The sequence below is a fragment of the Capricornis sumatraensis genome, chromosome 19, assembly GCF_032405125.1.
Source record: "Capricornis sumatraensis isolate serow.1 chromosome 19, serow.2, whole genome shotgun sequence".
Taxonomy (NCBI): Eukaryota; Metazoa; Chordata; class Mammalia; order Artiodactyla; family Bovidae; genus Capricornis; species Capricornis sumatraensis.
In genome coordinates this window covers 26,801,670-26,828,178 of record NC_091087.1, presented here as the reverse complement: position 1 = coordinate 26,828,178, position 26,509 = coordinate 26,801,670, and the positions used below count along the sequence as shown (strand labels likewise).

At 39.9% G+C, this 26,509-nt stretch overlaps 1 protein-coding gene across 1 annotated transcript in view; it reads right to left on the bottom strand.

Moving 5' to 3' along the window:
- The window catches only part of TICRR (TOPBP1 interacting checkpoint and replication regulator), a 41,404-nt gene that overhangs the window by 10,469 nt on the left and 4,426 nt on the right, over positions 1–26,509 (bottom strand). The window contains exons 2-15 of the mRNA XM_068990945.1: positions 21,939–22,218; positions 20,778–21,016; positions 19,299–19,533; positions 18,242–18,371; positions 16,382–16,521; positions 15,230–15,448; positions 13,777–13,943; positions 13,065–13,162; positions 12,248–12,341; positions 12,074–12,153; positions 11,669–11,905; positions 11,054–11,147; positions 9,049–9,109; positions 6,228–6,374 (exon numbers count right to left, since the gene is read on the bottom strand). Of these exons, the coding sequence (XP_068847046.1) occupies positions 6,228–6,374; positions 9,049–9,109; positions 11,054–11,147; positions 11,669–11,905; positions 12,074–12,153; positions 12,248–12,341; positions 13,065–13,162; positions 13,777–13,943; positions 15,230–15,448; positions 16,382–16,521; positions 18,242–18,371; positions 19,299–19,533; positions 20,778–21,016; positions 21,939–22,218 (2,221 nt within the window). The remainder of the gene's footprint in view (positions 1–6,227; positions 6,375–9,048; positions 9,110–11,053; positions 11,148–11,668; positions 11,906–12,073; positions 12,154–12,247; positions 12,342–13,064; positions 13,163–13,776; positions 13,944–15,229; positions 15,449–16,381; positions 16,522–18,241; positions 18,372–19,298; positions 19,534–20,777; positions 21,017–21,938; positions 22,219–26,509) is intronic.

Genomic DNA, 26,509 nt, shown 5'->3' with positions numbered 1-26,509 from the left:
GTCAGAGCTGACTCAATATTTAACACGTCCAGTTGTCAACAAAAAATATGAGACAAGAAATAAGAAAGTATGGCCCATAAACACGGGCGGGGTGGGGGAACCCATTCAACAGAAAGCATTCCTGAAGAAGTTCAGACATGGATTCATTAGCACAAGACTTTAAATGAGCTATCTGCAATATGTTCAAAGAACTAAAAAAGAAAAAAATAATATCTAAAGAACTAAAGGAATGTACAAGCCTGATGACTTGCCAAGTACAGAATATCAATAAAGAGAGATGTCGTTAAAAAGAACCAAGTAGAAATTCTAAAATCGAAAAGTACACTACCTAAAATAAAAAACTCACTAGAGGGGCCTAGAAGTTGATATGAGGTGGCAAAAGAAAGAATCAAAGTTGAAGACAGGTAATTGAGATTATCCAATCTGAGGGACAGAAAGAAAAACAAAGTCTTAGACACCCATGGGACACAATCAAACATAATAACATAAGACATAGTGGGAGTTCCAGAGAAAGAGGGGAGAAAGAGGTGGAAAACTGAAGAAATACTGGTTGAAAACTTCCGATGTCTGATAAAAGACATTCCATAGCCAAATAGCTGAATAAACCTAAGTAGGATAAAGAGATCCGCACCAGACAAATCACAATCAAATCATCAGAAGTCAAAGGGAAAGAGAGACTCTTGAAAGAATCAAGAAAGCAGCGATCTGTCATGTACAAGCAGTCCTCGATAAGATTAACAGCCCATTTCTCCTCAGAAACACAGGATGACAAAAATGCGGGGTGATAAAAGGCACAGGGATGAAAGAAAAAGATTTAATCAAGAATTCTATTATAACCTCTTATAGAAAAAACCGACTGAACATTTTGGCCCACCCAACATACCCTGTAAGGAAATCCCTGATGGCTCAGCAGTAAAGAATCTGCCTGCAAAGCAGGAAATGGGGATTTGATATCTGGATCAGGAAGATCCCCTGGAGAAGGATATGGCAACCCACTTAAGTATTCTTGCATGGAGAATCCCATGGACAGAGGAGCCTGGAGGGCTACTGTCCATGGGTTGTAAGAGTCAGACACGACTTAGGGACTAAACCACCACCACCAATAAATCCTGTAAACTATTACTCAAACGCGAAGGAGAAATGAGCACATCCTCCCCACCCTCAAAGATACACCCAAAAAGCAACACCGAGAGAATCTGACACTGGCAGACTAGCCCTGAAAGTAATACCCATACTACAGGGAGTCCTTTAGGTGGAAAGGGAGGGGCAAGAGTAACATGAGTCCACACGAAGAATTAAAGGCACTGGTAAAGGCAATCATACAAGTAAATGCCAACAACAGAATAAAAGTATTGTTATTTCTGTATCTTTCTCCTTTGAGTTTAAAGATAAAGCAAAGATTACAAATGTGCTGATGGGCATACAATGTATCAAGATGTAACTGGTATGACAAGACAGCACACAAAAGGGGGTAGAAAATAGTTATACAGAGGAGCAAAGTTTTTGTTGCACTCCTGAAATTAAGTTGATATTAACCTCGACTGGATAAATTAAGAAATTAATTGCAACCCCCATGGAAAGAAATACCATACAAAACAGTGAAGTAGGAAGCTCTAGGGTTTGGTCCCTCCCCTAAAACAACCAGTAAACTAGGAAAAAAATGATCAGAGTAAACTATTTTGGAATTTCTAGAACCTAACTGGCACTAATGGCAACCAGGAAAGAGCCTAATGGAGACCCTGATATTTAGTAAGGGGATGATGTGCCTGGAACAGCCACCAGCCCTCTTTCCTCAGCCCTGCTGCAGCTGTTGGGGGAGTGGCCCACGTCCTAGGAGCAGCTGGCAGGTGGCAGAGCAGACAGTGGGGACCCTGTCTTCTAACTCTGGGTTATAAGGTTCAGTCAGCGTGCTTGGAGAGTGGAGCTCTGTTGGGCCGGAGCAGACATCTGCCCTGATTTCTGCCCTGGGGCGCCAGCAGCTTTCCTCCACTGCGTCCAACAGGTGACTTAAAGGGACAGGAACACCTTTTGTTTGTCCCTTTTTGGAGCCAGACATTTAAGGAAATCTTTCTCAGGTTACCAGCTAATCACAGAAACAACACAACAGAAACTTCAGGGACCACACAAGAGGGAATGCATGCTTTGTAAAAAGAGCTGGGAAAAGGCACAAATGGACAGGGTCTCAATAAGCAAAGATCAGTGATTTCACAGGAGTGGGAGAATCTTATCTTCAGAGTCAACAGACTATAATATTCAGAATACCTAACTCTCAACAAAGAATTACAAAGCATACAAAGAAACAGGAAAGTGTGTCAAGGAAGAAAAGAATTTGACAGAAAGTACCCTTGAGAAATCCCAGACATTGGAATCACTGGTTAAAAATGTTACATGAGCTCAAGGAAAAAAAATGAACACAGAACTGAAAGAAATAAGGAAAACAATGGATAAACACAGTGAGAATATCAATAACGTAACAAAAATTATAAAAAGGAACCAAACAGAAACTTCAGAGCTGAAAAGTATAATAACTGGAAAAGTTCACTAGAGAGGTTCACCCTCAGATTTGAGCAGGCAGAAGAATCAATAAACTTGAAGCTAAAGACAACCAAAATCCTCCAATCTGAGCAGAATGAAAAAAAGGACTAGATGGCTTCATTGATGAATTCTATCTAACATTAAAACAAGAATTAACATCCTAACACCTAAGCCGGAGAAGGCAATGGCACCCCACTCCAGTACTCTTGCCTGGAAAATCCCATGGACGGAGGAGCCTGGTAGGTTGCAGTCCATGGGGTCGCTGAGAGTTGGACACAACTCAGTGACTTCACTTTCACTTTTCACTTTCCTGCATTGGAGAAGGAAATGGCAACCCACTCCAGTGTTTTTGCCTGGAGAATCCCAGGGACGGGGAGCCTGCGGGGCTGCGGTCTATGGGGTCGCACAGAGTCGGACACGACTGAAGAGACTTAGAAGCAGCAGCAGCAGCAGCAGCAACACCTAAGCAATTCAAAAAGCACCTAAGACAACTCTAGGAGGAAAGAACAGTCTTTTCAACGCATGAGGCTGGTACAGCTGGATAACCACAGGCTGAAGAATGACACTGTGCTCACCTCACACAATACATAAAAACTAACTGGAAATGAGTCAAAGACCTAATTTAAGATTTTAAGCCATAAAACTTGGGTTGAATAATGGATTTTTAGACATGCCACCGAAAGCACAAATAACAACAAAAATATGTTAGTTAAACTGGATAGCAGCAAGATTAAAAATACTTTATATATCAAGGACACTATCAAGAATACAAAAAGAATACAAAAAGCAAACCCAACAAATTGGGGTAAAAATATTTGCAAATCACATCTGATAAGAGATTAGTATCTAGACTATTATATAAAGAACTCTTACAACTCATAGTAAAAAGACACACAATCCAATTTCAGTTCTGTTCAGTCGCTCAGTCTCATCTGACTCTTTGTGAACTCAGACTGCAGCACGCCAGGCTTCCCTACCCATCACCAACTCCGAGAGTTTGCTCAAACTCACGTCCATTGAGTCGGTGATGCCATCCAACCATTTCATCTTCTGTGGTCGTCCCCTTCTCCTCCCACCTTCAATCTTTCCCAGCATCAGGGGCTTTTTTAATGAGTCAGTTCTTCGCATCAGGTGGCCAAAGTATTGGAGTTTCAGCATCAGCATCAGTCCTTCCAATGAATATTCGGGACTGATTTCCTTTAGGGTAGACTGGTTGGATGTCCTTGCAGTCCAAGGGGACTCTGAAGAGTCTTCTCCAATACCACAGTTCAAAAGTATCAATTCTTCAGTGCTCAGCTTTCTTTATACTCCAACTCTCACATCCCATATATGACTACTGGAAAAAACACAGCTTTGACTAGACGAACCTTTGTTGGCAAAGTAATGTCTCTGCTTTTTAATATGCTGTCTAGGTTGGTCATAGCTTTTCTTCCAAGGAGCAAGTGCATCTTTTAATTTCAGAGCTGCAGTCACCATCTGCAGTGATTTTGGAGGCCAAAAGATAGTCTCACTGTTTCCATTGTTTCCCCATCTATTTGCCATCAAGTGATGAGACTGGATGCCACAATCTTAGTTTTCTGAATGTTGAGTTTTAACTCCCCAGGTTGGTAGGTGCCCAGTATGCTACTGGAGATCAGTGGAGAAATAACTCCAGAAAGAATGAAGAGACGGAGCCAAAGCAAGAACAACACCCAGTTGTGGATGTGACTGGTGATGGAAGTAAAGTGTGATGCTGTAAAGAGCAATATTGCATAGGAACCTGGAATATTAGGTCCATGAATCAAAGCAAACTGGAAGTGGTCAAACAGGAGACAGCAAGAGTGAACATTGACATTTTAGGGATCAGTGAATTAAAATGGACTAGAATGGGTGAATTTAACTCAGATGACCATTTTATGTACTACTGTGGGCAAGAATCCCTTAGAAGAAATGGAGTAGCCATCATAGACAACAAAAGAGTCTGAAATGTTGTACTTGGATGCAATCTCAAAAATGACAGAATGATCTCTGTTCATTTCCAAGGCAAACCATTCAATATCACAATAATCCAAGTCTATGCCCCAACCTGGAGAAGGCAATGGCAACCCACTCCAGTACTCTCACCTGGAAAATCCCATGGACAGAGGAGCCTGGTAGGCTGCAGTCCATGGGTTCGCTAAGAGTCAGACATGACTGAGCGACTTCACTTTCACTTTTCCTTTCATGCATTGGAGAAGGAAATAGCAATCCACTCCAGTGTTCTTGCCTGGAGAATCCCAGGGACGGGGGAGCCTGGTGGGCTGCCATCTACAGGGTCCCACAGAGTCGGACACGACTGAAGCGACTTAGCAGCAGCAGCAGCATGCCCCAACCAGTAATGCTGAAGAAGCTGAAGTTGAACAGTTCTATGAAGACCTTCAAGACCTCCTGAACTAACACTTAAAAAAGATGTCCTTTTCATTATAAAGGACTGGAAAGCAACCCAATTTAAAAATGGGCAAAGATTCTCCAAAGAAGCTATACGGGGACTTCCCTGGCCGCCCATTGGTTAAGAATCTGTGTTGTCACTGCACTAGGTGCAGGTTTGATCCCTGGTCAGGAAACGAAGATCCTGCATGCCGTGCAGTGGTGAGACCAAAAAAAAAAGAGGCTATACAAGTAGCCAGCGAGCACAAGAAAAGAAGGTTAATAATATTAGCCATCAAGGGAATGCAATTCATAATCACAGTTACACACCACTTTACACCCAATGGATGAGTAGAATCAAAAAGGGTCAATGGGTGGCAGTGGTAAGGATGTAGAGAAATCAAAACCCTCACACGTTGTTAGTGGGAATATAGCCACTTTGGAAAACAGTCTGCTAATTGCTCAGAAGTTAAACAGAGCTATTATGTGGCCCAGGAAATTTCATTTCTAGGCATATGCCTGAGAATTAACAACATGTCTACACAAAATCTTGTCCATGAATGTTTAGAGTAGCATCATTCACAATAGCTAAAGGTAGAAACAACTTAAATGACCAACTGATGAATGGATGAGTAAAATGGAGCTTATCCATACAATGGTATATTATTGCCAACAGACAGAAATGAAATACTGAGACACACTACACCATGTATAAACCTTGGAAATATTATGCAAAAGTAAAAGAAGCCAGTTACAAAGACCATATGATTCCTCTTATAATACCCATAAGAAATCTATAAAAATACAAAGCAGACTGGTGGTTGCCTTCAGCTGGAAGGACTGGGAGAAATGGAGAGTGACTAGTTAGTAACGGGTTCAGGGTTTCTTTCAGGAATGATGAAAATGTTCTGGAATGTGTCATGATGTTCACAACTCTGGGAACATACTGAAAACCACTAAATGTTGATTTTATGATACATGAATTACCTCAATTACAACAAACAAGCAACAACAAAAATAAACACACCGCAAGATTAGAAAACAGCTAGTCACCATCTTTCATTTCTGTTTAACTGGTTTTATAAAATAGGTATTTGTCTGTTGTCTTTCTGAAGGGAGGAATGAGAAAAATACCAGGATTAATTCTTCATCTAAGCTTGGAGGGAGAGAGATCCCAAGTGGAAAATTAACTGACGGTAACCACAGAGGAGAGGAAAACATGAGATTAATGAGCTCCTGCAACGCAGAGCCTGGAGACTGGCTTGAGATCGAGAATCCCTTCTCTTGGTTGCCCTGCAGCGCGGTACCTTTGGTCCTCTTCAAGTTGTCATATTTATACTCCAGACCTTCCACAGCTGACACCGAGTGGCTTCTGGGCAGCCCCTTCTTTACAGATCTCTTTGAAGGAGAAATCATTTCCTGGTTGAAGAGATTTCTTCGAACTTTGGTTACTTCTGAAAGCATTAAAAAAAGAAAAAGTCAAACATTATCATTAATAAATGCCACACATGAGAAAAGAAAGATATCCAAAACAGAGAATCTGCTTGAGGAAACTATTTTACAGACTGACTGCTATTATATATTTACATTTAGTAATAGGATCTCCTTAAATAGTACACTCACATGGCATATCAAAACTATTTACTCTTATAAATTTAATTTAAACCCAATCTTCTGGGAATACACGGAAGGCCCACATCACTTAAATTAGAAAAGATTTCATTTTTCTTCTTTTGAGTATTGTACTAGTTTGCTGGGTAACAGTAGCCCCACCCTATTCACGGTTTCACTTTCCAAGTTTCTAGTTATCCACAGCCAATTATGGTCTGAAAATATCAAATGAAAAATCCTAGAAATAAACAATTCATAAGATTAAAGTTGTGTGCCTTTCTGAATAGCATGATAAAATCTCATGCCATTCTGCTCTGTCCCACACAAAACATAGATCATTCCGATAGTCACTTAGCAGCCATCTGGGTTATCAGATCAACTATCGCAATATATAGGAGTGCTGTATTCAAGTAACCCTTATTTTACCCAAATATCTCTTGAGCCCCAAAGCACAAAGTAGTGATGCTGGCAATTGGGATATGCCGAAAAGAAGTTGCAAAGTGCTTTCTTTAAATGAAAAGTTTCTCTACTTCAGGAAAGAAAAAAAAATTATATGCTGAGGTTGCTACGATTTATGATTAAGAATGAATCATCTGTGAAATGGTGAAGGAAAAATTCATGCTAGTTTTGCTGTCACATCTCAAACTGCAAAAATTACGCATGAAAGTGTTTAGTTAGGATCGAAGAGGCATTAAACCTGTACAAGATATTCTGACAGCAAGAGACCAAAGGCATGTTAACTTTTGTTATGACTGTTCTAGTTTATAAGATATTAATTCCTACCGTGGCTAATTCATAAGTTAAATTTTATCCTAGGCATGTATTATGTACATGCTAAGTTGCTTCAGTTATGTCCAATTCTTTGTGACCCCATGGACTGTAGGGATTCTCCAGGCAAGAATACTAGAGTGGGTTGCCATGCCCTTCTCCAGGGGATCTCCCTGACCCAGGCATCGAACCTGGGTCTCCTGCATTGCAGGCAGATTCTTTACTGTCTGAGCCATCAGGGTGGACAAGGGGGAACTACTGTATTTGAAATCCTCTTCCTAACTCCAGAGCATAAGAGTTGCAACCACCTAAACCCAAAGTTAGTAAAAAAAAAAAAAAAAGCTTAAGAGTCAAGAAATACTTGACAAGGCGAGTGGGATGGCATCTTAAACTTAAGCAAGATGGCCTAGTGGATTATACTCAAAAATTCACTCAGGGTAAAAAAAATTCTAAGACCAGGTTTCCCTGGTGGCTCAGCAGTAAAAAATCCACCTGCCAATGTAGGAGACACAGGTTTGATACCTGATCTGCAAAGATCCCACATGAGGTAGAGCAAATAAAACATTGTGCCACAACTATTGAGTCTGTGCTCTAGAGCCTGCCAGCCGCAACTACTGAAGCCCAAGTGCCCTCTAGAGCCCGTGCTCCGCAAGAGAAGCCACCGCAATGAGAAGCCTGCACACGGCAGCTAGACAGTAGACGCTGCTCGCCACAACTAGAGGAAGCCCGTGCACAGCAAGGAAGATGCAGCACAGCCAAAAATAAAAATAAATAAAATTATCTTAAAAAAAATTTCTAAGAGCAAGTCATCTAAATAAAAAACAAATAAACGAGGATTCACAAACTGGAAGAAGCCTCTTTGTTTACCCATCAACAACATAAACATTAAGAATATCAATAATACACAAAGTTTCCAAAAAGTGTTTCTCTATCTCCATTATGAAAGCCTCTGTTATCTGCCTTAGGCTGTTCTATGAAACTAATCTATGATCTGACTGCCAAATTTGATCTATTACTTTCTGTTTTTCCCAAGTTTTGGAAAAATTTAATATTGATAGAAAATTTCAAAAAGGAATACAACAAACAGAACCGTCACTAAAATTTATCGACTGTGGACATTCGTTTTCTCCCTCGTCCTCTCTCTCTACGTTTATCCAATTGTCCATCCCAAAACGCTGTGGGGTGACCTGCAGACATTACAACTCTGAAGCTTCCTGTGCTTCAGCAGGTATCTCCGAAGAACAAGGGCACACTATCTAACCCACCCTCTCTCATCATGCAGCAACATCCTTCACAGCTTTTCTGCCCTAAATTTAAGATCCAAGCAGGGGTCACGTGGTACACGAATGCCACACCTGAACTACTTTTATCTAAACCAGTTCTGATGCCTCTTTTCTTTTTGGGCTTTCATGTGAATGGCATTTAAAAATATATGTATATTTCAGCCAGTTATTTTACAAAATGCAGCATTCTGAGACCATGTGAACATCTTAGTCTCCTAGCACACAGACATGTTTCATTAGCTAATAATTATACCAAACTATGTATTACATATACTGCAACATGTAGTTGCAACATGCACCTACAAAGCTATATACTTATACATACTATAAAACTATATATACTACATGCAACTGCAAAACTATATACTATATATACTACAAAACTATATATACTACATGCAGCTGCTTAAATATATATAATCAAAATAAACTTGTCATTGGCTATGACAAGGAAACCAAAGCATACCTTGTACTGTGTCTTTCACTGGGAGAGGAGGCTGCTGCTGAAGGGTAGGGTGAGAATTCTCCTGAAAGATGAGAAAATCCAATTAGAAAACTTCAATAGGTACTCATTTAAAAGAACAGGAATTCCACAAAAAAACCCATTGATCCTTGCAATTTCACTTGTAGGAATCTGTAACAGAAACAGCTGTAAAATGGACAAAAACAGAGTCTGGGAATATACACAACAAACTGCCATCGGTGACTACTTCCGAAGAATGGATGGTGAAGTACTAGCATTTAACTTCATATAATTTCTTTTTTTTAAAAAAATGCATTTATTTTGTATTTTGGCCGCACGGCAGATGGGATCTTACCCGTCTGACCAGGAGTTGAACTTGCAGTCCCTGTGGTGGAAGTTTGGGGTCTGAATAACTGGACCAGGGAAGTCCCTAATTTCAATTTTTAAACAATGTTTCTGTATATCTCTTATAACTAAAATATAAGGGAAATCTCATTAGAGGATGGCTATACTCTGAGGAACGTCTCCATATAAAACTGCTATTTGAGGACTTCTCTGGCGGTCCAGTGGTTAAGACAACTCCTCGCCTCCACTGCAGGGGGCTTGGGCTCCATCCCTGGTCAGGGAATTAACCAAGATCCCACATGCCATGTGGTGTTGCCAAAAAACAAAAAACACTCTTGCTATTTATTTGCAGTAGAGGATTCAAGTACCCAAGATCAAATGGCATCTAAATGAGAGAAATGTTTTTAAAGATTTTCTTGCTTTTTCTCAAATATGCCACTGTAATCACTGAAGATGGAAAGTCATAGTAAAGCAAAAACTTAACAAATGATACTCTTTAACCAAAATCAAATCCTGATCACATAAACCTGGCCTTAAAGAAATACACTTTCTAGGCCAATCTGAAACAAAAGTTTTCAGAAAGGAGACCTATCATATAGAATCTTCTGACAGAGATGTTCTGACACTTTGGACTTCACACTCTCCAAACAAAATCTAAGATTTGAATCTTACTCACTTATATGTATTAAGGTATACTAAGAAAGTGAACAGACTTCCTTGGTGGTAAAAAACCTGCCTGCCAAATGCAGGAGACGCCAGTTTAATCCCTGGGTTGGGAAGATCCCTTGGAGGAAAAAATGGCAACCCACTCCAGGATTCTGGCCTGGGAAAATCCCACTGTCAGAGAAGCATGGAGGGCTATAGTCCATGGCATCACAATAGAGTCAGAGATGAATTTTTAGCACCTAAACAACAACAAAGTGAACACCATTAACTCTTCAAAAGAAACCCCACCTCCTATTCTAAAGCACAGCTATAAATCTCAAACAAACCACTATTGTAATAACTAATGCTTCAGAGCTAGTTCTCCTAGAATTCTAACTCTCCTCATAATTCATGCAGTTCAAAAGTTTCAATGCATTCTTTGTCTCTCTCTTCTTAGACATTAATTCTATTTAGTAAATAGACTCCAGCTGAATTTTTTTTTTTTTTTTTTTTGGTAACCAACAAGTCCTAAATCTACTGACACAGAAAAATAATTACCACCTGGCTTCACATGTTTTGTTTTTTTAACTTGTTATTGAAGTAACAGATATTCACTGAAAAGTACTTTCTGGTACACAGAGTCCTAATATGATTGCATATTACTTTTTCAATGGCCTCTTTGCTTATGTTAGTTATCATTTCATGAGTTTTCTTAACTACGTTAAAGATTTTTAGTTAACTTATTCCTAACTTTTACTAGTGTTTTTTTTTCTCCCTTTAATATTACCTCACTTTTGGGAAAAATGACTAATCTTTAACAAATTTATATGTCTTTATTCCTTAGACCACGGTTGTGGACCACACATTCATAAAAATACCTAATTTTAGTTCTGTATCCACTAACATTCATTTCTTAAAAGTGAAGATACTGCCTTTCATTCTTATTTATTGCATCAATTCATGCCCAAAGGAACAACTCTGGCATAGCACCACTTTCTATCTCCTGGAAATGACTTACATTTTTGGTAGCTCTCTTGGCAACTTTGGGAATTTCAATTTGTCGCAGATTTTGTGAAACCTCTGTGATGCTTTTATGTCTGATTGCATTTTTCCTTTTAAAAATAGAAAGTAACAGTCAATATACACTCAATACAGGTGACAACTAGTTAGATTAGAATGGAACTAGAGTTTAAAATAAAACATTTAAATAAAAGTCAATTATCTTAAGGGTGGCCTGAACTTAACAGCAAAACAAGTCAACCCCCGATTTCTAAAAGTAACAACTACAAATTTAAGTGGTTAAGAACAGTGAATAGCATCATGGAAAATAAAAAGCTAAAAGCCTAAGCTTATCTCATGGAAGGCTCCTAGTTCTTGAAGACCTCATATGGACAGTCAAGAGAAGACTATGGCTACACAATACATATTGCACTGTATGTTCCCAAGATAATATAAAGCGCATCAGATGCTCCTTGCTAAGAACTCTTAATAATTGGCTTCTGTGATTCAGACACAAAGGTAACTATTAATTCAATAAATTATAGACAAAGACAACTGGACTGTGGGCTTAAACATGCCCTATGCCAGGACGGTAACAGTGCAAGAAAATACCTTTAAATCCTTGCACTCCTACCTTCTCTTCTTAGCTGATCTGGTACGAAGCTCCTCCAGTTGGTCAGATTCAGTGCCGCCAGACAATGACTTATGAGCGTTTGATGGAAGAGGCACAGAAAGGGGTGATTTGCTCTCCTGGGTCATGGAGTCATCGCTGAAAAAATCTGCAGGAAGGACACCAGCCAGCTTCTGAGGAATCACAAATCCTAGGCTGTCGTAAAGATTTCCCAGTATCTTTGGGATTGAGTCAATATACCTGTGGAAGAGGTTGGTTAAATGTGGAACAGTCAGTCACCATTCCACCGTCTCTAATACCTCCCTCACCTAGGATGAGAAACAGCCCTTACAATCCTACAGCTCTGAGACAATACCTATATAGTACTTGGTAAAGTAATGTAAAATTTAAATTAGTCATCAAACTTACAATTCCAAAATTTCTTCCAGAAACTTTGCTAGGTATGCTGAATCTTCAGTTAAACACACCATGCGCAGCAAATCTGTCACCTGAAAATTTTAGAAAATTACCACATGGCCTCCTCAGGGAAGCTGAAACAATCTGTATACAGCATGTCCCAGTGGCACTAAGCAGTACACTTGCCTCATCCACTACTTGCTCCAGATCCTCTCCACGTTCATGCACTGAAGGGCACTGCAGACACAGCTCCAAACGAAGAAGCACCTGAAGTTGGCACCTTGAGAGAAAAAAAACACTCGGTCATATCTACTTCGAGTGTCACCTAACTAAAATGAAAACTCCTTCATTACGTAGAGATCTGTTTATAGAAGAAACAACCAAAAAATAGAAGAGCCATGGCTTTCTAAATAGCGATAGGGTTATTAGGTAAATAGGTGGTGCAGACTGCACGTGGTGGTGGTTTAGTCGTTCAGTCGTGTCTGACTCTTTGCGACCCAATGGATCGTAGCCCTCCAGGCTCCTCTGTTCATGAGATTCTCCAGGCAAGAACACTAGAGTGGGTTGCCATTTCCTTCTCCAAGACTGCACATGAGAACATTACAAAGAATCAGCCACAAAAGCCTCTTCAAGCAATAGGCAATCTATTTTAAACTGATACTTTTTCAGCCATAGAAACAAATATCCCATAATCACTCATATATGTAGAAACTGAAATATGACACAAAATGAACTTACCTATGAGAAGACTCACAAATATAAAAAACTCATGGTTGCCAGAGGAGGAGGTGGGGAAGGGATAATTTGAGAGTTTGGGATTAGCAGATACAAACTATTATGTATAGGTAAACAATTATGTCCTAGTGTGTAGCACAGGGAACTATATTCAATATCCTATAATGAAAAGATTTTTAAAAATTTAAAAAATATTAAAATCAATACAAGCAAATCTTGAGAGCTCTGTTTTTGGAGTAATTGTTTAAAAGAAAAGGTAGTTAATTACTCTCTGACTTTGCCTTCTTTATCCAGTTTTCCTATGTTCTGTCGAAGACTTTTGCTAGTTTTCAAGAAGTTATTTCTTACTTGATACAGGCAGTTCATCTGAAAATATAAAATTATTACATAGGAGAATATTAGTATTAATGCTTATCATTATTTCTAATTTTCACACAATTTTCTAATGCCCTAAGAAGGGAAGTACATGTTCTTTCTTTCATTTGAGTGAAAAATAGTATACTATTCTTCTTTTATATATTTTAAAAGAACATTTTTTTAAAATGTTGAAAGCATTTGAGAGCAAGTGGGCATGGATACAGCAAGTCTGCATGTTTGAACTTCCATAAAATGAAGATTTCATTAAGTAGTGACTGAGAAGTCTAAGCAAAATACATCAACATTTTAAAGAAATGTTCCAGGTGACTCTAAAGTGCAGTCAGGGTTAACAGCTACTGGTTTAATTCATGCAGCTAACATGCAGCTCGGATGAGGACAAAGCTTCCATTTGAAGAGAAGTACATGTAATTATTCCTAATTGGCCCCTTTCCTTGATTTTCGCCTTCCCAGTGGACCATATCCACCTTCCAAGACCTAGAACTGACTGGACTCACCCTTCTCCCTCATCATTTCTAAAATGTACACTGCATAAGAGACATTTTCCAAGACACGTGAGCCAGACCCAACAACAAGTAACCAACATAGTTATGACAAACGACAACCTCCAGACTGGCTTCTTCTACTTCCTTGGTCCCCTTGGACTTCAGGAACGCTTTAATGTTTGAGACAGTGTTCCGAGCACATGAATACAGCATGGTGTTTCCTGCGGCCACAGTCTTTTGGTAATTTTCGTGTATGTGAGATAGTAGCTCTTCCTCAGTTTTAAAATCTGTGGGGGGGGAAAAGTGAAACTGATCACCAGACCCAGTGGAAGGCGTTGTCTTTTATTTAAGCCAGTGGTTGTCAACCGGGAGGTTTTGCTGCTCAGGGAAGATCTGGTTCTGTCTGGGCTGCCGTGACTAGTGGGGAGAGTAAGGATACCACTGGCATCTCATGGATGGAGGCCAGGGATGCTGTTAAACATATTATGGTTCACAGAGGATTATCCAGTCCAAATTGTCAAAAATGCAAAGGCTGAAGTAGTACAGAGATAGTGATTAATTTTAAGGGTTTGCACATCAAGTGTACATGTTATAAATTCAAGGGTAACCAGTAACAGAGAAGAAATAAACTATACTACCTCCAAACCCACTGAAGATTATCCTTGTCCCGCTGAATTGTTGGGGCACTGCTGTGCTAGTCTATTTACAGAAAAAAGATCTAGTTCAGAAATTATGCTAATGCCACATTGCCTTACATTACAATTAATTTGCTTTCCCATCTGCATTCCAGTATACCATAATAGCTCACAAAGGATGTTCTATCTCACTCAAACTGACCATCATCTATGATCTAGTATTTCATAGGGGAAAAATTGCTTAAAGAAGCAGGTAACTTTTATCCCAGAATTTTCGAAAGAACTCAGAGGTGACATCATGCAATTATTGCCCAAAGTTCTTCTGCTCAACTTTGAAAGACCCCAATAGTCCAACCCTAGATTATTCACAAAACTTTTCCCTTTCTCTTTATTCACAAATATAAAACTTATTTAACCACTTGTCCTATGGCCAGGCCACAGACCTCCTTTGTGACTTTGCTTATACTAATCCTTCATCGGGCACACACTTCTTTTTTTATCTTTCTGCCTTCTAATCTCTGCTTATTCTTCAAAGTCTAACCTGGGCTCCACTGGGTTTTTAAAAGACTTTTCAACCTGTTCTTCCCTACAATGACCTTCCCTTTATCAACTCCTAGTATGCCTTTACTTCTAAAATGAACAAGTATTTTCAGTTGCAGACTCTTAGTTCTTATATTCATTTTACCAATTCATTGTGTAGAGAGACGTGTATATGTATACACACACACATATATATAAATTCGTTATTATTCTTTGTAACAGGATCATAAATCTAAGGAGAAGAATTTACTCTACTCCCCATAACACACTTGTGGACATGTAGCAGAAATCTAATAAATGTTCATTAAGTGAAGAATATGATTACAGCTTAAAAATATGAGTGTATGGAAGAGTAAACATGAGTTTAGGCATCAAAATCCAATGGAATTAAGCAATACCTTTAGGTTTAGAACTTCTCAGTGTTCTTCCTCTGTTTTCCAATCTATCCGCTGTTCTCCCATTGGCTGTCTTTTGGATCCCTTTCTCCCCAGCTGTGTCTGGACTGCCATCCGGATGTAATTTCTGAGCCTTTACATTCAGTCTTGCAACATTCAGCATCTTTAAAGAACGGCACATGGTATTCATTTTCTTCCTCACTGGAGTGCGAGGGACACCTCCTACCAAAACATAATCATGGGAAGAAAAGTAAAATAACTTTTACTTCCGTGGGATCAAGAACTACTTTAATTCAGATTAAATATTCTGCAAAAGAATACTGAGATGAAGTATATCCCTTCAGAATGATCTGAATTGGGTAATTCTTGCTACAACATAGGGTGGAAAGCTCTCTTTGAAGTTTAGGAGCTAAATATCTCAACATAATTGGATGATTTTTACCTCTAATGCCAAACAGACTCATTTTGGTGTTACCCAATAGTCACAGAGTTGCAATGAAACTCTTTTGAAAGGCAATCCAGCAGTCTACACCCAGAGCTCCCTTTTCCACACTTTTTCATACAGTAACTTGTTCATGGAAATGTATGCCAAGGAAATCACTCAGAGGATAAATCACATGCATGATATACACTATAGTATTTACAATGGTAAAACCTGAAAACAATCTACATGTTCAGCAACATAAGGAATTTGCCACTTTTTAAAGCAATGAGATAGAACAGTAACTAAAAAAACCAAAGGAACAGACGAGCAAGTATCTATACAGCACACAAAGTTGCATTTAAATTTCTGTTACAACTAAAACCAAAAATGGTTTACTCCTTAAGAAGGTAGGATTGTGGGTGACTTTTAAAATCACTGTTGCACTAATGTAATTATTTTCAGATGTTAAATAGAAGAACTTGACCTTTATTCAGTTACCATTTCAACTTCATTTTAGGGAATATCAATCTTTTAAAACATATAGTGTTGGGACCTGCCTGGTGATCCAGTGGCTAAGACTTGGCACTCCCAATGCAGGGGGCCCGGGTTCCATCCCTGATCAGGGAACTAGATCCCACATGCCACAACTAAGAGCCGGTTCGGACAAATAAATAATATTTACAATATACAGTGTCAAAAAAGACTGTGAAACAGCCTATCTACATGCTTACGTTTCTTTCTGCTGTCTTCCTGATTGGATACACTGTATTCTTCACGAGACTTTCTTTGGTACAGCTCAGAGAGACCCCGTGTCAAGTCACTCTCAGTTTTGGAAGGCTCTTCCTTAGTAGATGAGGCAGCCTGTAGTAACCTGTGAGTAAGTTAAGATGTCAAGCATAAAGGCAACATTCTGATTTTCCAAAATGCTTTAAAAACAAAGCGACAATATTCATTATCCTTTTAAAAGCTACTCAAAAGAGGTCCCCACAAGGGACCTCTTATCATTTATGATTTGAGTAAATTCAAGGACAGAAATTACCTGTTCACAAAACCATTAATGTATTAGGGCATCCAGTATTGACTTTATACACACACACACACACACACACACACACACACACACACACACAATTTATTTATTTATTTTTGGCTGTGCTGGGTCTTCGTTGTTGCGTGGGTTCTTTTCTACTTGTGTACGCAGGCTTCTCATTGCGGTGGCTTCTCTTGCTGTGAAGCACAGGCTCTAGGCGCTTGGGCTTGCAGTGGTTCCAGCACACAGGCTCAGTAGTTGCAGCTCCCAGGCTCTAGAGCACAGGCTCAGTAGTTGCGGGCACACAGGCTTAGCTGCTCCATGGCATAAGGGATCTTCCCCAACCAGGGTTCAAACCCATGTTTCCTGCATTGGCAAGTGGATTCTTTACCACTGAGCCACCTGGGAAGCCCCAATACTGACTTTCATTAATAAGATTCTTCATATCCTAGAGTTCATGTCTAATTATGGCAACTAATTCACTCACTTCTGGGCTTCCATAGTCCTTACCCAGTGTCCATACATTAAAGTACACGATGATATAATACCGTGTAGTGAGTATCAGAGTAACTTTTGAATAAGTCTTTCACACTCTAGTAAACTAATTTGGGACTGATGAGCAGGGAAGGAAGTAGAGCACGGAGATTAGCTATTAACTGCTTTACCACCAAGAGCTAAATTATAGTCACTAAGGAAATAATGAAAATAGCACAACTTTTGAAATGTATAATTTCTATTTCATTATCTTCTATTATCTAATATCATCTGATTTAAAAGTAGGAGAAAGTTATGGTCATTAGTTGAATTAGTTCATACAAGCAGCAGGCCCGAAAAAGCCTAATTCTCCCTAAGTGTGTTGGTATTTCCTTAATAGTGAGAAAGGTTTGCTTTTTTTCTCCCTGTTAATTTACCAGAGCTTCAGATTACTTTTTAAATGAAGATCAATCATGACAGACACAGAGAAAGCCTAACCCAACTTCTCCCCATTCCTTTCTCCCAGAGGCACCCAAGTCTATGGCTAGGGTTTTATTTATTTTCAGTATTGCTTTTTAAATTTTTGGTGTGCTCTCGACTTTGTGTCTCATCTAACTAGTTTTTACTTCTTCAGAAGATGCTTTAAATCTGTAAATTTTCCTTTACGTATAAATTTAGCTGCATCACACCAGTTTGCTGTTTTTCTTTTTTGTTGAGATTTAATACTAAATATTTTCTGACATCTATGAGAGTATTTTATTTTTGTAATTAACCTTCTCTAAATTTTTAATTCTGGTAAAATACACGACATAAACTTATCATCTTCATCACTTTTAATCACCACCTAGATCAGTGGTATTAAGGATATTCCTAATGTGCTACCATCAACTCCATCCAGCTCCAGAATTCACCTTGTAAAACTGAAACTCTGTACCCGGTAAACAACATTCTCCATCTGTAACTAGTTTTTAAAATTACTGGACTATAATCAGGCAATGTGGCTTGTTATAAACAACAACAAACTCACATGCAGACAACTGAGAGCTGATTTCGATTATCAAAACCCAGAGAAATAAATAAGTTTTACCAGAATGACTCCATCAAACTTGAACTGGCTCCACTGAGGTTAGAGCAAGGAAACCACTTCTCCACAACAGCCGAAGTCCAGGGAGCACTGCGGCTAAGCTCCTGCTGGGCCCATTCTGGGACAGGCAGGTCTATAGAAACGAGCAGATGGAACAGAAGAGGCATTAGAAGAAAGCAGAGACTCCCAAGCGCTTGCTCCTCCTCTCAACTGACTGCATTCTTCCAGAGGAATTCCAAAGCAGCAGCATTAATGACGTTCCTTCAACTGCACAACCGATCCCAACAGGCCTTTGTTGTCTATGATCAATGTGCAAATACAGGCTTTCTCACTCTTCCTCAAACACACTGGACACACAAGCCTCAGGACTGACTTTTGCTGCTATTACCTCCTTCAACGCCTTTGCTCAGATATCATTTTTTCAACAAGGCCTGTTTAAAACTGTAACTCTTCCCATCCCTTAAGACTCCCCATTCCTTTTTCTCTGCTTTATTACTAAAGCACTTAACTCTTTCAAACACACTACATAATTTCCTTACGGCGTTTACTGCCTTGTCTCCCCTGACTAGGTAAGCTTCATGAGAACAGAGAGCTTTACTTTGTTCTCTGATGTTCTCCTAGCACCTGGAACAGAGCCTGACATGCAGGCACTCAATAAATATCTACTGAGTAAATATGAATGGAAGAAATACCAAACTGATTCTCTTTATATCTATTTGGCATAAATAAGGTTTATGCCCTATTAGTAACAATGCAATAAAGTAGAAGGCAGACAGAACCCTAAGATTTACATGCACTTTATTAAACATACTAAAAACTAGGTTTCCTCTTATACTTTCAATTTCAAAAAGGTTTTACAGAGCCGTTGGCCTCCTCAGAAGTGCTTCAGGATTTTTATAAATGATGATTTAAAATTGCCAGAAATACTGTAGCTGACTTTTACCTGTTCTATAACGGATGCTAAGTTCTACTAAGAGCATACTGAAAAAAAGGTTATGATGCTAGAAATGATGGTGAACCACTGACCTGGAGTAGGGTAGTTACCGGTTCAGAAGCTTACCTGAGGTAGCAGGAACTTCAAGAGAACTGTCAATCTGTTTCAGTACACCATCCACAACCTCAGAAAAAAGGGAAGCTGAATCCTGGGGGCTCTCTGCCACAACCATCTGGAGAAGATGTCTTTGAGATTCGGTCTCCCTGGTGCGGAACAAGGTGAGAACTGTAGCACTGACGGAGAAGGGAGAAATAACTCCAGTGATGGGGGGCCAGCCTTCGCCAGGGTCCACACTGGCAACCTACGTGAGACGTTCTAATTAGTTGAGAATACTGTTAACAAGTGTCTAAAGAAGCATGTGGTTTAGTAAAAGGATGACCGTGTCATCCAATGAGTAACATAAAGGAGAAAACTGAAAGGGACTTGGGGGATACTGGTGCTGGAGCTGAACTTACTGATCCTATAATCCCAGTCCCTCAATTTACAGACAAAAACCTAGGTTATCAGGAGTATTTACTAAGCACTTACTATGTACTTACTGCAACTCACAGAATCCTCATAACCACTGAAGTAAAAATGATTATTGGGACTTCCCTGGTGGTCTAGTGGTTAAGCCTCCAAGCCTCTACTGCAGGCGGCCTGGGTTCCATCCCCGGGCCGGGAATTAAGATCCCACATGCTGCACAGTGTGGTCAAAAAAAAAAAAACAAACTAATCCCCATTTTATAGAGGAGGAATTCCGGTTGAAGAATAAGCAACCTGCTTAAGGTCACCCAGTTAATAGAAGGCAGAAGTCAAGCGTGTTTGAATTCAAAATTCATGCTCTTAACCAGAAATCAGTCCTATTACTTGAGGGGATTTATTCAGATCATATGGTGGGCAGCTGAGCTGAGATCTAATCCAGGTCACCTGACTCTGACCCCAGTGCTCTGTCAGAGCACACAACTCTTAGAACACCACCCGTCCAAACGACTACCCAGTTTTCCTCTGGAATGTTTCACAATGGAATCCAGAAGATAGAAACCTTCTGAGCTTACAAAGGCAAAACATGAAGTAAAGTAAGGAATTTGCTAGAGTTAAAAAATTCCATCACCTTTCTATCAAATCTGGGTATACATGAATTACACTTCAGAAGACATTAATAAGTCTGCATAACTACTGGACACTATTATATCTAATTTTACAATGTAGAGTTTTTTTAAAAAATGAATTTATGTAAAAGTAATAAATACATAATACAATGTATTAAAAACAATGAGAAACCACCTATCATTTCACTTCCCTAATGTAATTATTCCATCTGGCCCACCACCTTTTCCCTATGTGAATATAATTTAGTTTAATTGGATTCAAGGTTATATGCAGTTCTATATGCTGTTTCTTTAATAATAAGCACTGTCATGATTCTATATTACTTGCAAAAAATAGCATCTGTTTCATTGATACTGTATTACGTAGGGGGCTCCCCGGCATTTTATAAATGCACTCATTTCACTTTACCCGTGTTATTAGACCAGAATAACTTACCACCTGGAAGATACCTACCAGATGTAACTCTTCGGCAGTCAGCCTATTTACCAGCTGCTGAAATAACATCCTCTGAGTTGATCTGTCTCCATCGGGACTTTGCAGCATCCAGCTATCAGTGCCCAAAGTTTCACTTGTTGGGAGGGTCCACTGGGTCACTGTGCCCTTTAGAAAAATTCTGACTGGCTTCTGAAAATGTCTCTGATGCATGGCCAAGGGCTCTAGCGTGACTGTCCATGTTTCCTGAAGCTCTTTGCCTGTGAAGAATAAAGGATATTGAAATTCTAATAAAAGAAGTAGTTCCTAAAAAGAGATTCAAGGTTAAGAAGAAAAAAATTACACTGCCAGCTAAGGTACCAGTATTATCACTTAGTTCACACTTCAACCCCCACTCTACCGTCAACAGGCTATCATAGTAAATTCTGTAAGGAAAAGCTGTATGTGACAGGAATTATAAGGGTGTGATTAATGTCAGAACTCAATAATTATGACTTAGAAATAAGTATTCAACCAATACACACACACGAAATCTGCTGCTTTTTAAATCCATAAAACACAGCACATCCTATCTTATGAAGTTAAATTCTAAAGACCATGTAAGACAAACCCGCTTAAATACTCTTGAAATTTCCTTAAATTGCCCATCATGTAAAATACAGTTTATGTATATCTCTATATAATATTGCTTGAATATATAATGATTCAGAAATTACAATTCACTATATAGCAAATCATATAATAAAGCAAATTTATGAAGATTCCTGTATGCTGGCTCTTTATGGTAATAAACACCATTTCCTACTTCAACTAATTTGTTATGTCTTCTTAGTCAATCATTGATTTTCTAGGGTCTTCAATTTATCAATCTCATCTATGAGACAGTGAAACCTTACCACTCATTTGCTTGGGCACCTGACAACTCTGCAAAAAGTTGGAACTCTTTAAAATCACTCAGTTGTCCTTTTTGCATGGGCTTACAGTATACCAGACTTCAGTCCTTTCCTGTGGTATCTCTGATTTGGCTTAGACATCTTTTAATTACAAGCATTAACAGAGGGCCTAGGCTGCTAGAAATTCTAAATTCTAAAGAATTCATCAGCCTGCCTTGAAGAAATGAATGACACCCAGACCAACCACTCCATCCCCACGCTACCCCTGCCCCAAACAGTATTTGCTTACCTTCGACAGGGAAAAATAATGTTCCTTCCATCCGTGGAAATGAGGCTTCATACTCAGGAGAATTATAGAGCAAACAGTTTAAAGTGGAATCAGTTGGCAGAGTTGAAATCCATGAAGAGAGGTGAGGTTTCCTTGACAGCTTTCTTTCACCACTGAGCAGTGTTTCCCCAGCTTTGGTAAAATCCCGGCTGAAACTTTCAAATGGCAAGATGGTGCCTCCCACATGGTAGAACAGTTCACACACTGTCCAGTAGCCAAGGTGGTCTGGGGATTCCCAGAGCTAAAATGAAAATTACAAAGAATGTTGGGTTATTGTAAATTAGGTATTCATTGTGGTATTGGAGAAGACTCTTGAGAGTCCCTTGGACAGCAAGGAGATCAAACCAATTTCCTAAAGGAAATCAGCCCTGAATATTCATTGGAAGGACAGATGCTACAGCAGACACTCCAATACTTTGGTCATCTGATGGAAAGAGCCAACTCACTGGAAAAAAACCCTGATGCTGGGAAAGATTGGAGGCAGGAGAGGGGGATGACAGAGTATAAGATGGTTGGATGGCATCACCAACTCAATGGATGTGAGTTTGAGCAAACTCTGGGAGATGGTGGAGGACAGGGAAGCCTGGCGTGCTGCAGTCTATGGGGTCACAAAGAGTCAGACACGACTGAGTGACTGAACAACAAAAGGCATTCATGAAAGTAAGGGAAATTGGGAGAAAGTAGATACGTACATTAAAGGATCAAATTATATGATTCATGTATTGGTTGAACCAAACATAAATAATGGCCAGCATCCCATTACCATGGCTTCCTTTGTGGCTCAGCTGGTAAAGAATCTGCCTGCAATGCAGGAGATGCAAGTTTGCTCCCTGGGTTGGGAAGATCCCTGGAGAAAGAAATGGCAACCCACTCCAGTATTCTTGGCTGGAGAATCCCATGGACAGAGGAGCCTGGCGGGCTATAGTCCATGGGAGTCGCAAAGAGCTGGACATGTCTGAGCGACTAACACACACACATCCCATTAGTACACAGCCCAGGAATAACTGCAGTATAATAGGCCTTTAAGAAAGCACCTATTCAGTGAAAACAGCACTTCAAGTTCTATCTTCTATCAAGGAATAGAAGTGATGCAAATCACTAGGGACAAATCATAAAATGTTAGAAGGAATACAAAACCATTACACATTAATAAAAGAGAACAATCATGTCCTCCACCACACAACCACAGCCAAGTGTCACCAGAGTGAGGCAGGAGCACCTCCCTTAGAGGGTTACCACCCACAGGTCTGCGTGGAGAACAAACAGGTCTTCTCAGTCCTATCTTCAGTGTTTTCACTTAAGTCTGGGACTCTTACTGTAGCCTAGAGTCTGTACTCTGCCTCCAATCTTTCCTCCTTTAAGAAGTATTCTAAACACTATGTACTCGATCATGCTACTTCTGTCAAGACTTCCCACTGCCCTATGGTAATGGTGATAGAGCCCTTTAAACCCAGCTCTAAACAACCTTTGCAAAGACACTATCCTTCCCTCCCTCGTCCCTACATCCCAGGCACACTGAACCATTTGCTGTTTCTTGAACATGCCATATTTTATAACGCTTCCATGTTTTCTGTTTGCTGTGTCTTCCCCTTCCATTTTCACCAACTGGATGCTCATTATACTTCATTATCTAGCTCAAACCCCGCTGTCGCTGTAAAAGCATTCCTTTCTCCATCACACATAGCTGACTCTTCATCCAACTTTAACAAACTTCTACTGAGCCACCATATGTGCCACTGAGACCGGCTAGGACTTGGGACCCTTTATTAGAGTGAGTGCACCTGGACAGACGAATTCAGAGAAATTATGAGGGACTAAAAGGAGCTGTATGCAGCCAGGGCAACTATGAACAACACGATACAAAAAGGCCACAAATCAACTGCCATTTCTGAGGTGTTGAGAGCAAAAGCAGGGTACTGACCATGATCCCATACACAGTGCCACCTGGCAGGGGTGGACAGTCCACCCAAGCTATACCTCCACCCAACCCACCCACCTGCTCCCACAGCACCCCATGTAAGAAACCAGATCCCTGCCTGTCTCCTAAGGGCACCTGTTTCTTGTTCTTGCTCCTTTGAGCAGTACGAGTCCCAACAAAACCTAGACTGAATTTCTCATCTGGCCTCTCACCAATTTCTGGTGATTACAGAGTCCAAGGACCCAGGTCGATAACTCCATGAATTAGCAAAACATCCTATCTTTGTTGATCTTAAAGCCAAGCATGGGGTGAGTAAAACAGCAATAACATGTAAAATTTAACTCAGAACTACAATATACCGTACAATATTCAGGCACTATGAGGTTTCCCAGGTGGCAAGAATCCGCTGTCTGGCAATGCAGAGGATGCAAGTTCAATCCCTCGGTCAGGAAGATCCCCGGGAGGAGGAAATGGCAACCCACTCCAGTATTCTTGCCTGGAGAATCCCATGGACAGAGGAGGCTGGCAGGCTACAGTTCATGGGGTCACAAAGAGTCAGACACGACTTCGCACACACATTGTTACATGAAAGAGCACCTCCCCTAGAATACACTGATCATGCTGGTTTGCCTACTCCACAGATGAGCTAACAACTGTAAACCATAAATTGCTATGTGAATGTGAAAAATTAAAACCAGAAGGGCCTTCCAGGTCATCTACACACTTTCCATTATATCAAAGTTCAAAGAGGGGCATAAGGGCACCCAGGTTCACAGCAAGGCAACGACACTCCAGTCCAAGAACCCAGGACTCTCCTGACAGCGCTCTTAACGTAGGAGTCATGGCCCTGATGGACTTGGACGAATCAATTGAACGGTTTAGGATCAGTAGTTAAAGGGAAAAAACCATGAAAGAAAATAATCAGAGCATAACAGAACACATCACATATAGTGAAGCTAAGCAATGTACTGCAAATGTTTTGCTCTGGTTGTGCCTGTCACTTTGGAAAATGCTGCGACAGACTAATCAATTGTTATTTAATGTTACCACCAAGGCACCCACACCCTTGCTCACTGGCTAAGGGGGAGAGTGCTAGCTAGTTCAGGTATCATAGATTCTGATTAGGATTTTCTGCCAAAGGGAAACAAAAAATGTGTTGAAACTGTTTCAGCCAGAAGACCAGCCAGGAAAAAAAATTTTTTTCTTAGCAAATGAAAACTTTCTTAGTAAGTAAAACTTTAAAAAGGAGCTCAGAAGGACATTAGCTTTGGTTAAAAATATATGTACATGGGGCCTTCCCCAATGGTACAGTGGGTAAGACTCCACACTTCCAGAGCAGGGAGCCTAGGTTTGATCTTTGGACAGGGAACTAGATCCCACAGGCCACAGCTTAGATCCCACAGGCCACAGCTAAGAGTTTGCATGTCACAACTAAGACCATGTGCAGTAAAATTAATAGAGAAATACTAAAAATATACACATATATGTACATGACTTTGAAGAGGCTTTTTAGTTCCTCTTCACTTTCTGCCATAAAGGTGGTGTCATCTGCATATTTGAGGTTATTGATATTTCTCCCAGCAATCTTGATTCCAGCTCTGCTTCTTCCAGCCCAGTGTTTCTCATGATGTCCTCTGCATATAAGTTAAATAAGCAGGGTGACAATACACAGCCTTGACGTACTCCTTTTCCTATTTGGAACCAGTCTGTTGTTCCATGTCCAGATCTAACTGTTGCTTCCTGACATGCATATAGATTTCTCAAGAGGCAGGTTCAAGTGGTCTGGTATTCCCATCTCTTTCAGAATTTTCCACAATTTATTGTGATCCACACAGTTAAAGGCTTTGGCATAGTTCATAAAGCAGAACTAGATGTTTTTCTGGAACTCTCTTGCTTTTTTGATGATCCAGATGTTGGCAATTTGATCTCTGGTTCCTCTGCCTTTTCTAAAACCAGCTTGAACATCTGGAAGTTCACGGTTTACGTATTCCTGAAGCCTGGCTTGGAGAATTTAGAGCATTACTTTACTAGTGTGTGAGATGAGTGTAATTGTGCTTAGTCTGAGCATTCTTTGGCATTGTCTTTCTTTGGGATTGGAATGAAAACTGACCTTTTCCAGTCCTGTGGTCACTGCCGAGTTTTCCAAATTTGCTGGCAGATTGAGTGTAGCACTTTCACAGCATCATCTTTCAGGATTTGAAATAGCTCAACTGCAATTCCATCACTTCCACTAGCTTTGTTCGTAGTGATGCTTTCTAAAACCCATTTGACTTCACATTCCAGGATGTCTGGCTCTAGGTGAGTGATCACACCATCGTGATTATCTGGGTCGTGAAGATCTTTTTTCTACAGTTCTTCTGTGTATTCTTGCCACCTCTTCTTAATATCTTCTGCTTCCGTTAGGTCCGTACCATTTCTGTCCTTTATCGAGCCCATCTTTGCATGAAATGTTCCCTTGGTATCTCTAATTTTCTTGAGATCTCTCGTCTTTCCCATTCTGTTGTTTTCCTATTTGTTTGCATTGATCGCTGAGAAAGGTTTTCTTATCTCTCCTTGCTACTCTTTGGAACTCTGCATTTAAATGGGAATATCTCTTCTTTTCACAGCTATTTGT